The 12,014-nt window shown below is 40.8% G+C and overlaps 2 protein-coding genes across 2 annotated transcripts; one reads left to right on the forward strand and one right to left on the reverse strand.

Annotated features, from left to right (window-relative positions):
- Positions 1 to 146: 146 nt before the first annotated feature.
- On the forward strand, positions 147 to 1,133 carry LOC129628590 (olfactory receptor 1S1-like). Its single transcript, XM_055548042.1, has one exon. The coding sequence runs from the start codon at positions 186 to 188 to the stop codon at positions 1,131 to 1,133; it is 948 nt and encodes a 315-aa protein (XP_055404017.1). The 5' UTR covers positions 147 to 185.
- A 7,048-nt stretch (positions 1,134 to 8,181) lies between these two features.
- On the reverse strand, positions 8,182 to 9,174 carry LOC129628591 (olfactory receptor 5B3-like). The gene has a single exon (XM_055548043.1). It carries the CDS (start codon positions 9,169 to 9,171, stop codon positions 8,227 to 8,229), a length of 945 nt encoding a protein of 314 aa, XP_055404018.1. The 5' UTR covers positions 9,172 to 9,174; the 3' UTR covers positions 8,182 to 8,226.
- Between the last annotated feature and the right edge of the window lie 2,840 nt (positions 9,175 to 12,014).

Below are 12,014 nucleotides of genomic sequence, written 5' to 3' on the forward strand. Positions count from 1 at the left end.
GCATTTCCTGAGTCTCTGCACAGCTGAAATAGTTCCCTTATTAAGTAACCTTTTTCCACCCTTCATTCCCCTTCAGCCTGGAGGGAGTGCCCACCTCTCTGCCATGACCCCAGTTGAATAGTATTACATTGGGTTTTCATGTGGGGGTGAAGACTTTGTGTTCCTTTCTCCAGATCAGCAGAAATATGCATCAAGGAAACCAAACGAGTGTCTCTGAATTCCTCCTCCTGGGACTCTCCACCCAACCTGAGCAGCAGGAGCTCCTCTTTGCGCTTTTCCTGGCTATGTACCTGGCCACTGTGGTGGGGAACGGGCTCATCATTCTGGCCATCGGCTTGGACTCTTACCTTCACACCCCCATGTACCTCTTCCTCGCCAACCTAGCCTTTGCTGATATTTCCTCCATTTCCACCTCAGTCCCCAAAATGCTGATGAATATTCAGACCAAAAGTCCATCCATCTCCTATGAGAGCTGCGTCACACAGATGTATTTTTCTATTGTCTTTGTTGTCATTGACAACTTCCTCTTGGGGGTCATGGCCTGTGACCGCTTTGTGGCTATCTGCCGCCCTCTGAACTACACGGCCATCATGGGACCCAGGCTCTGCCTTTGGCTGACCGCCATCCCCTGGGTCCTCAGTAATGCTGTCGCCCTGACACATACCCTTCTGCTCCTTCGACTGGTCTTCTGTGATGGCAATGCCCTCCCGCACTTCTTCTGTGACTTGGCCCCGCTGCTCAGGCTGTCCTGCTCAGACACGACGGCCAATGAGCTCGTGCTCTTTGTCGTGGGCTCGTCGGTCATCACCCTGCCCTTCGCCCTCACCCTCATCTCCTACGTCTGCATCATCAGGGCTGTCCTGAGACTCTCACCCACAGAGGGGCGGTGGAAAGCCTTCTCCACCTGTGGCTCTCACCTGACAGTTGTGTTCCTCTTCTATGGGACCATTGCAGGGGTCTACTTCTTCCCTTCATCCTCTGACCCTGACAACAGAGACAAGATTGGGGCAGTGCTGTTCACCGTGGTGATCCCCATGATGAACCCCTTCATCTACAGCCTGAGGAACAAGGACATGAAAGGGGCCCTGAGGAGACTCCTTCATGGGAAAAGGGCTCTCCCTGTGATGCCCTGAGCATCTGAATTCCTTTGTCCCCATTGCAAAATGGAGGATTCTGCTCAGAGTTCATGGCATAGATGTGATGGTTTAACTTTTGATGGAGTTTCAGAAATCTGCTTCCTATTCCAGTCACTGCGGGGCTGGAGCTTTTCCACACAGCACTGGTCTTGGAAACAGAGTGCCTTATTACCATGGTGACTCACAACAGTAACATACATACTGATTATAACCTATGCAACTAGAGAATTCTGTGAAAATTGTTCATAACTTAGACAGTAAGACATGCATGTAGTACCTATAGTTCAGCTAGTGCATCTTTGAGGACAGTTGTTACCAATTCCTTCAAACTACATTACTAAAAAGCAAGTGTAAAATCCACCTGCTTTTCTATAGGTTACCAAACATCCTCTTAACATCCTTCCTCGAGTACCTCAATATCCACCTTATCCCATAGCTCCAACAGGAACTGTCACTTGACCTCTGCTTTCTTTATTCCACGTGGATCAGCATGAGAGCTAGATTTTTCCTCAAGAGGCTTCAGATCTGGCCCAAGTCTGCTGCTAACTCACTGTGTGACAAGACATATTACTAACCTGCAATGTAACTGCTGCTGCTGCTAAGTCGCTTCAGTCGTGTCCGACTCTGTGTGACCCCATAGACAGAAGCCCACCAGGCTCCCCCATCCCTGGGATTCTCCAGGCAAGAACACTGGAGTGGGTTGCCATTTCCTTCTCCAATGCATGAAAGTGAAAAGTGAAAGTGAAAGTGAAGTCACTCAGTTGTGTCCGACTCTTAGTGACCCCATGGACTGCAGCCCACCAGGCTCCTCCATCCATGGGATTTTCCAGGCAAGAGTACTGGAGTTGCAATGTAACAAGTGATCTAATAAGAGCAAATAAGGTTTTATAATGGTCTGCATCATTAAAATCCACTTATGTAAAACAGAATATGCAGAAGGAGATGCTTGGGAGGAGAGTCAGCAAAATATTAACAGTGGCCATGGCAGGTTATGTTTTCCAAGAACGGACGCAACAACATTTCCGTCCCACATGCTCTTGAAGGACTTGCCACTTCCTCATCAAGAGGTGGAGTCTGAGGCCCCTCCCCTGAACCTGGAGGACTGTGGGGGTGGCTTTGACCAACAGAGGATCCCAGAGTGGTGTTGTGTGATCCCTGAGGCTCTTAGAACACCTTGTACACTTTCCTGTAGCACTGTCTCAAGAATGCACTCTGGGGCCTGAATCAGCATGGAAGAAGTCCCTCTACTCTGAGGTCGCCCTGCTGGAGAGACCACAGAGAGTCAGAGAGAGACGCACAAGGTACCCCGGATGTTCCAGCCAACAAGCCTCTGAGTCTCCCTGCCAGGCACCCACCCCGTGAGGGAGTGAGACTCCAGCTGATATCCTAGCTTCAACACTGATGGCAAAAATGTTGTCATGTTTCACAGCTCTAAGTGAAAATTGCCCTGGTTGTCTGCAGTCAATTCCTAGGACTCTGAGACACAACAATCAAATGACTACTAGTATTTTAAGGCCCTTACATTTGGGGTTTGTTATACAGCAGCATGTAACCAAAATGGTGGTTTTGTTTCATGGGGTAAAGTGATTAATACTATATCTATTAATACTATGATATTAATAATATCATTTTAACATTTTACAGTGACTATCACTCTAGGAAGAAATAAAGCACTTTTTAAATTTAATTTTAAGGAATAAAGGCTGTCTTGCCTACTAAACCATCATGCCAGAACCTTCTAGGTTGCATAAACATCAGTTAGGCAGAGATATAAGTTTCTCTCTTTATTGTGATTCCATTGAGCCCATATGTGATGGAATAAGAACCATGATGGTCAGATCTTGCTCATTTGGTTTGAATTGTGCCTCATCCCTGTGGACCTGTCCTGGACCTCTATTACTTCTTTCTTATAGATCCTACAGAAGGTGTATTCATTCTAAGATATCACTCCATCTGCAGTGAGTAATGGGGAAGTTGGCTGGTTAGAAATAGATTTAAGTGCAGGTTGGGAGTTTCTTGAGAAATTAAATTAAGATCATTTGGGACACAAAAGACAACTAATTAAGAAGATAAGGAATCACAAACTTTTATGAAAACCTTGACAATTTTTACAGAAGAAAGACATAACTCTGTACTTAAATTCTTATATTTCCCTGTGTCATTCCTCTGTCATTTTCAGGGAACATCTATTATAAACCTTCTATTCACCAGGCTCTAAGTCTGGCCCTGGGACTAAAAGAATGAATAATTCACAGTCTATGCCTTTAATGCACTCACAAACTAAAGAGAGAAACTGGAAAAAAAATTAAGGATTTTTAAGACTTGAGAAGCAAAGATGGCATTTAATCAATAATTCATCTCATTAGATTTAGAAAGCATAAATATTTTGTGCAAGAGACAGACAACCAAATTTTATAACATTCTTGTTCTTTTGTGTTCACTATCCCTGAGAAAAGCAAATTTAGTCTTTCTGAATAAATTAATAGAAAACCCTGCCATCTAAGTGTAAGTAACACAGTTGCAAGAGAAATATCTGGGGAAAAAAAATCGATACATCGAGTAGAAATGATTTGTAAAACTTAATGCATAAAGTGTCAGGAAATATTTGTTATTTCTTCACCAAACAAATGTTTTTTGAGTACATAGTGAGTCAAAAGGAAAAATGGCAGCACCGTTGCTTCCTAGCTGTTGCTTCATTGTGCGTGAGATAGATGATGGACTTACAGTGCTGGCTTTCATATGCGGGGACAGGAAGGCCTGTGATAGGAAAAGGAAGGTCAGGCGATAGACTGTCACAGGTTGAAACAGCTATTTTAAGTAAGGAAGTTCAGGGGTTGAGGAAGGCTTGCTTCAGGTATTTGAGCTGAGAATTGAATAAAATTAGGGAGTGGCCATGACAAGATCTGGAAAAACACATTCCAAGAAAAGGGAAGAGCAGATCCTTTAATAAATAAATAAAGATCCTGATATGAGAACATGTCTGATATGTTGAAGGGATTGTAAGTGCGTTGGACTAGGGGGAAGGGGAGGTAAGTATAGTCCTGGAGGCAGTTGGTGCCCAACCTGGTTGAATTTTGGAGGTCATGACAAAGAGTCTGAATTTTATTCAAATACCTCAAACACTTAAAGCCATGAGATGGGATGAAATTACCCAAGGAGTGGCCTCAGAGGGAGAGTAGGGCCTATGACTAAGTCCTGGATGCCTCTGATATTCAGAAATAAGGAGCCAGCAAAGGAGGCTGAGGACAGCAGCCCAGGAGGCAGGAGACAGAACAGAGTCCGGAAGATGGAGGAAGGAAGTGAGAACTCTTCCAAAGAAAGGGGGGATCAACTGTTTCAAATACCATAGGGGCCACCATCACTCCTGAAACCACACGTCCTCATCTGCCCTCTTCAGTCCATGCTGCTCTCATCCTTAGCCATCTCCCCACCAGATCTACATCCTCAGGGTTGAATTCAGATTGGGAATGCCTCCTTCAGAACATATTCCTCAGAAGATGGAAACATCTCAGATGTCTTATTTGCCTCTGTCTTCCTTCCACAGCTTATGTCTCTTTCTGTAGTCTCTTTTTAACAGAGGAATTTAGATGACTCAGAACGACAAATCCCATTTAAAACTGGCCTATGACTTTAGGCAATACCCTTGGGGACCATTTTTAACCAGCCAAGAATACTCAGGAACATCCTCTGCTTTCTTTGACAATAAAAGTATTAGTACACTGCAATCAAGTATGGTTTCTCTCAGAGAAAATTAACACTATTTACATTTCAAAAGCAATCCGTTTAATTTATCACATTAATAAGCAAAAAATTAAACTGTTTGATCATTCTAGTGAATGCAGAAATTGATTTTGGACAAAACCTAGTATTCATCCCTGATTTTAGGGGGAAAAAAAACGACAACTATTAACGAACTAAGAATCAGAAGGAACTCCCTTAACCTGGTAAAAAGTCATCTGTGCATAATGAAAGCCGAGAGACTGAAGATTTCCCTAAGGTCAAGAACAGGAAAGGCATTTTCATTCTCATCACTTCTCTTCGACACTTTATTGGAAGTGAATAAGTCAGCCAGAGAAAGACAAATATTATCTGATCTCACTTATAAGTAGAATCTAAAAAACTCAAACTCACGGAAATAGATATTTGTGGCTTCCAGAGGCAAGGGATAGAGGGTGGGGGCACTGGAGGTGAGGATGAAGGGTGGGGGAACTGGGGTGGGGGTGGTCAAAAGGCACAGGCTTCCAGTTGTAAGACAAATAAGTCCTGGGATGTACAACATGGTGACTACAGTTAGCGATACTGTTCTGTATATTTGAAAGTTGCTAATAGACTACATCTTACACGTTCTCATCACAAGAAAAAATTTTGTAACTATGTCAGGTGATGGATGTTAAGTAATTGTAGCAATCATTTCACTATATACACATATATCAAATCATTTTGTACACTTTAAATTTTTGTCATGTGTCAGTTACATCTTGATAAAACTATAAAAATTAAGTAAATAAATAAAAATATTAACTAAGACATGTAAGACAAAATAATATCCCAGAGCCTCAGAAAGAAGTACCCAAGGAGAACTCATGGTAGCAAACTTGGATTAAGTTCAGTTCAGTCACTGAGTCATTTATGACTCTGTGACCCCCATGGACTGCAGCATGTGAGGCTTCCCTGTCCATCACCAACTCCTGGAGCTTGCTCAAACTCATGTCCATCGAGTCTGTGATGCCATCCAATCATCTCATCCTCTGTCATCCCCTTCTCTTCCTTCTTTCATTCTTTCCCAGCATCAGGGTCTTTTCCAAGGAGTCAATTCTTCACATCAGGTGGGAAAATTTGGAATAAAAAACAAATAAACCTGGTATTGATGGTTCAAGCCAGTGCAATAAGGCAAGAAAAAGAAAACAAAGGCTGATTTATGAATCCCAATCTCGTGGCCACCAGTGCGATTTTCTCAACATTTTTTCTTAGACACATCCAAGCAACACTTTTCTAAAATTTTTATGTCCTCAAAATGAAAGTTTCTAGAGTTCAAAAGATACTATCCATTTAATGTAGGAGCTTCATTTTCTCACATACAGCTGCGAGTATGTGAGTTGTATGTGCTGCACACATCACAAAGTTCTAGCACATCAGGGCTGCAAAATACATGGTGTTGACTGCTTCCTATCTCTACAGATTGAACTTTTATCTTTTCTTTACTACATAAAAGGAAAAAGAAAAATGGAATAGCAGTAAATGTCAGATTGAGTGATTATATAGGATAGGTAGGAGATCATAGCAAGGGATTGTGTTTATGACAATGAAGAGCTCAGGCATGGAGCCCCACTCTAGCATGTCCTTGCCAACCTTGGGACAATCACTCAACTTTAAGTCCCAGGTACCTCGTCTACCTTTAAACAGGGATAATAATAGAACATGCCTCACAGAGTTCTGGAGACTATTAAATTAGATAAGTCCTATAGCAAATATCAAGCATGGGCTTCCGTGGTGGCTCAGTGGTAAAGAATCTGCCTGTCAGTGCAGGAGATGTGGGTTCAATCCCTGGGTCAGGAGGATCCCTTGGAGAAGGAAGTGGCAACCCACTCTAGTATTCTTGCCTGGAAAATCCCATAGACAGAGGAACCTGGTGGGCTATACAGTCCATGGGGTGCAAAAAGTCAGATGTGACTTAGTGACTAAACAGCAACAACAAGAAATAGCAAATGTCACAATTCCTGGAAGGCAAAAACTGTCTAACAAATATGCTATCTATCTAAATCTATCTATCTATCTGTCTGTGTATCTACCTAATCCTCATCATTAATATTATTCTTATTATTCAAAATCCACAGACACATGGCAAAACCAATACAATATTGTGAAGTTAAAAAATAAAATTTAAAAAAAATCCACAGACACAATAAGAAAAACGATGACAACATAAATAATAAACTTTGGAAAATTTCTTTGGATCAAGACAGTAGTTGTATCTGTAGATAGATGTTTGGTTTTCCAGATATTTTTGCTTCATGTGTCAAATATTTGTTGTGACAGGCAATGCCAATTTATTACAAAATTTGAAGTCATTATCAAGTGGTTGTTAGGGTGCCTTCTCTCTCTTGAAGTTTATAGAGTTTTTATGGCTTACTTCCACCAACACAACTTGAAATTTAATGAGTTGTTAATGCTAAACAAAATGACTTTTAATTTAAGATTCAAAGTTTTATTTCCAGTTACATTACTAGATTAAGCTAGAGCTCACAGGGAGCTTCCGTTCAAGTTGAGGGATATAGATGAACAGGTGAACAAATGAAAGAATGAGTGTTGGTGGCAAATGTGAAGAACGAAGCAGGCTGAGGAAGAAGCCCTAAAGGGAGCGAAGCGACTATTTTATAAAGTAGTCCAGGGAAGGCCTATATGACTTCCCTAAACAGATAACATCTAACAAGCAATCTGAAATGACTTGAGAAGTATTCCAGGCAGAGAAAAGGGCAAATACAAAGCTTCTGAGGCAGGGGCATGCATGGCACTGTCCAGGAAAGCAAGAAATCAGTGTGAGTAAAGGGGGTGAGTTGGTAGGAGAGTGATAAGACAAGGGAATAGCTCAACTTAGGTATTATGGTGAAATCGGCCACTTCAAAGCATTTCTGCAAAAAAGAAAAGATGAAAGAAAATAGCCTTAATAATATTACTGCACTATTTTTAACATAATGTAGAGAGATGGTAGTCTTAAAATTAATGTAAAAAAAGTCTTAATATTCTTTCCACTTTTAGTCTAATGTGACTATTTATCTTTTGGAAATTGTCATGTGAACATGCTTTCTCTTACCGAAACCCTCAGTAACAACTCAAACTTGAACTTCTAAGATGATGTTATTATTTAATTTTATTAAAATGTGTCAAAAACCACATTTACTTCATTAAAATATTTTATTCAAAATGATTATCATATTTCTGCATTTTGAATGCTTGGACCTGTTCCAAAACTAAAGAAATAAACAAAATTTGACAAAATTTTATGTTCAAGTCCCTACATGGCTGTGAACATTGAGTTATGACATAGAGTAAGTCTAAGAGAGATGAAATAACTTCTGTGTATTTCACATCATTAAAAGGTTAAACCTAGACAACACTTTGCCTTCTCAATAACCTTCTTGAATGCATTCTTGACTTCTCTGTTCCTTAGGCTGTAGACTACAGGGTTCAGCATGGGGATGAGTATTGTGTAGAACACAGATGCAATTTTGTCTGTGTCCATGGAGTGGCTGGAGCTGGGCTGTAAGTACATGAAGATTACGGTCCCGTAAAATATGGAGACTGCAACAAGGTGGGAAGCACAGGTGGATAAAGCCTTCTGGTATCCTTCACCTGACTGCAACTTCAAAATGGTGATAAATATGAGCAAGTAGGAAATCAGAATAACAAGAAGTGCAAAAAAGATATTAAAGCTTGAAATAAGAAAAAGAATCAGCTCATTAATGTCTTTATCTGAACAAGTCAGGGACATGACTGCTGGAATATCACAGAAAAAGTGATGGATGACATTGGACGTACAAAAAGAGAGATAGAATGTGTCCCCAACATCGATAGCAGCAGTCAGAATACCAAAGATATAAGAGCCTATGGCCAGATGTGCACACACACTTGTGGTCATGGTGGTGGTATAATGTAGGGGTTTGCACACTGCTGTGTAGCGGTCATAAGCCATTGAGGCCAACAGGTAATTTTCCACAGTGGCAAAGGCTACAAAAAAGAACATCTGAGCAGCACATGCATGGTAGGACATGGTCTTGTCTCCTATAAGGAGCCCAGCCATCACCTTTGGGGTGATGGTAGAGGAGTAACAAAAGTCCACCAGAGACAGGTTACTGAGGAAAAAGTACATAGGGATGTGGAGACGAGAGTCGAGCAGGATCAACGTGGTCATCCCCAGGTTCCCAATCAGAGAGAGGAGGTAAACGAAGGTGAAGGTTATGAAGAGAGGGACCTGCAGCTGTGGGTCATCTGTGAGTCCGAGCAGGATGAAATCAGCTCTCTCTGTATTATTTTCCATGAATGTGATTTGAGAGTCACAAGATGCTCTGTGGCAAAGAGAAATAATGGGACACATGGATGAACAAAAAGCAGTTGCATGGAAGCTGAAATGCACAGTATTATTTTATTAGAACAATCAGTTTTTCATCAGTATTTACCATTTTTGTAACATGGGCATGACAGCGCAGTGTAGTGATATCTTATGTATACAGTAGCAGACCTTTGAAGAGGAAGGGTCTTTGTGGATCACCTTCTCAAGTTCTTGTTTTTGTATGTGAGTAAACTGGGTTACAGCTAGAACTAAAGCTTTCTAAGTTCATATGCCGACAGTGAATCCATCTCCTAAGTCAGTCATTTTGAGGCTTCGAATAGTTTACACTTCTCTAGTGCTCACTTATTTGATGCTTTATGTGTGCATATTCATTTAATTCTCTTCTCAGTTCTATGATTGATTATTTATTTTTCTCATTGCTGCATGTGGCAAGTTGACAACAAAGAGACGGAATAATTTACTCAAGGTTATGCAGATATTATGCTATTAATGAATGAAGCCAAGCTTTAGACCCTGAGTGGTTCTCAACCTAAATGCCATTAAAATTTTTGAATTGCCATTTTTGTCTTTGAAATTTTTGTTGCCAAGAAAGGCAAGATTACATTTTTTTCCTTCCAGATTGAGTTGGTGTAGTGTATTCTTGGTTATCAAAATACTCATAGCTTTGAGACTTTGAAATGGTAAATATTCATGATGTGTGAAACAGCATGATACATAACTGTATGGTCTTAATTACATAAAAATGGATGCTTAGTTGTGAAGATACACAAATGAGACCTAGAAGAACACGTCATGGTAAACTGCTTGTGATTATGAATGACTTCATTTTTTGCTTCTTGTGCTTTTTGGTTTCTTATTATGCACATGTCAACTTTTAAGAAATAAATGTTATTTTAAAAACCTTAAAAAAATTTTGAATTGATTTTCCCTTCATTCAGTTTACATTTAGTTATCTTTATTGTCCTGAATTTAATGCATAGAGTCGTATGGTTGATTTACACACAAATAAATGCACAGTAGATAAGCCCATTTAGATGTGGGCTAAATGCAGCATTAGAGGTATCTGCAACAAACAAAGCCAGGTCTGAAGAGAAGATACAGCATTGAGCAGGGAAGCTTTACTCTGAGAAAACATGTGTTAGACAGAGCAGACCTACCATTTACTGCCTAGGAGACACTGGTCCTAACTTATCCCTGCATCTCATTTTATCTGTCAGAAAATGAAGGTGGTGTTGAGACCTACCTTAAAGGATTATTGTAAAAGTGAAAAGAACTGATGCATGAAAACAGCACCATGTGGGTCTGAAACACAATTCTGATGAGTGCTAGCTATAATATTATGGATTAGCATAGATCAGTGGGTCTCTATGTTGGTTTAGGAAATTCAGGTGACAGATGCAGATGGGTGGGCTTTGAACTCCGATAACCTTCATCTCGGAGAAGGCAATGGCACCCCACTCCAGTACTCTTGCCTGGAAAATCCCATGGATGGAGGAGCCTGGTAGGCTGCAGTCCATGGGGTCGCTAAGAGTCGGACACGACTGAGCGACTTCACTTTCACTTTTCATTTTCATGCATTGGAGAAGGAAATGGCAACCCACTCCAGTGTTCTTGCCTGGAGAATCCCAGGGACGGGGGAGCCTGGTGGGCTGCCGTCTATGGGGTCACACAGAGTTAGACACGACTGAAGTGACTTAGCAGCAGCAGCAGCAGCAACCTTAATCTTTAATATGCCTTTTCCTACATACTGTCCACTCAGATACTTTGCTTCACCCTGTATTTCTCAGTCTGTCCTCTTGGCTGGGTCAATCATTTTGGGTGAGAACTCAGGCATCTTCAGATCCTCTTTTTGTTAATGTCTTTCTTGAGATCCACAGTTTAGCTTGTGTTGAAAGTGCCCTCCTATCTTAGACTCAATCTTGCTGTCATTCCTAACAACAGTTAGCTGGAAAATAGGTACTGAGGTGTGGAGGGTTGAAAAGTCATAGTTTGGAGGATGATACTAACCTGCATATCTATTTGTGAGCAAGCATAAATCTTTGTATTCTAAAAGGAGATTGGAGAAAGGAACACATTCTTGGTAACCATCATTCTCTACCATTTTCCTTTCAGCCCTGAAAAACATTACTTTACATGTCTGCCCCTTAAATTATTTGTGTTTGTCAAAACCTCGCCCACACAGTAAGATAAGATGTATAGATATAGATGTAGATCTCCATATCTACACACACATATAAACCGCGACGAACAGGTCTCCTGAAGTTAGTGAACAGCTTAAATTTACTACTTACTTGTAGGTTGTCTCATAGATGGAGAGATAGATATATGGATAACAGATGCCACTGATAATAGATGATAGATAAATAGACATTAGCAGAAAGATACAGACTACACGCACACACACACACACTCACACACACACAATCTAATTTGCAGTTAAAATGTGACTTCTTGAAATTTTACAAATAGTATGAGCTATCCAAGATACAAACTCAAGTCTAACTGATCCCAATGCCTGTACACTTAATCACTGCATTGACAGATTTTTTTCTACATAAGCAAGTAGTGAAAGGATGAGATTGTGGGGAAATTATAGTGAAAATGCAGTAAGGATCTCGGTAGTTTCATGACATACCAAAAACTTTCTGGTTTTTAAAGAAGTGCCATCGCACCCTGTTTGGCTATCTGTCCCTTCAGTGACAAGTTAACATGTGATAAACAAAAAGAATTTGCAACCCACTCAGTCAGCCGATCATCTACTGTAGGTCTTTGCATGAGTGCTTGCTCAGTAGCTTCAGTCGTGTCTGACT

This window comes from Bubalus kerabau, chromosome 15 (genome assembly GCF_029407905.1).
Source record: "Bubalus kerabau isolate K-KA32 ecotype Philippines breed swamp buffalo chromosome 15, PCC_UOA_SB_1v2, whole genome shotgun sequence".
In the NCBI taxonomy this organism is placed as follows: domain Eukaryota; kingdom Metazoa; phylum Chordata; class Mammalia; order Artiodactyla; family Bovidae; genus Bubalus; species Bubalus kerabau.

Coding starts and splice junctions, on each gene's coding strand:
- LOC129628590 (XM_055548042.1), top strand. CDS start 186: ATGCATCAAGGAAACCAAACGAGTGTCTCTGAATTCCTCCTCCTGGGA.
- LOC129628591 (XM_055548043.1), bottom strand. CDS start 9,171: ATGGAAAATAATACAGAGAGAGCTGATTTCATCCTGCTCGGACTCACA.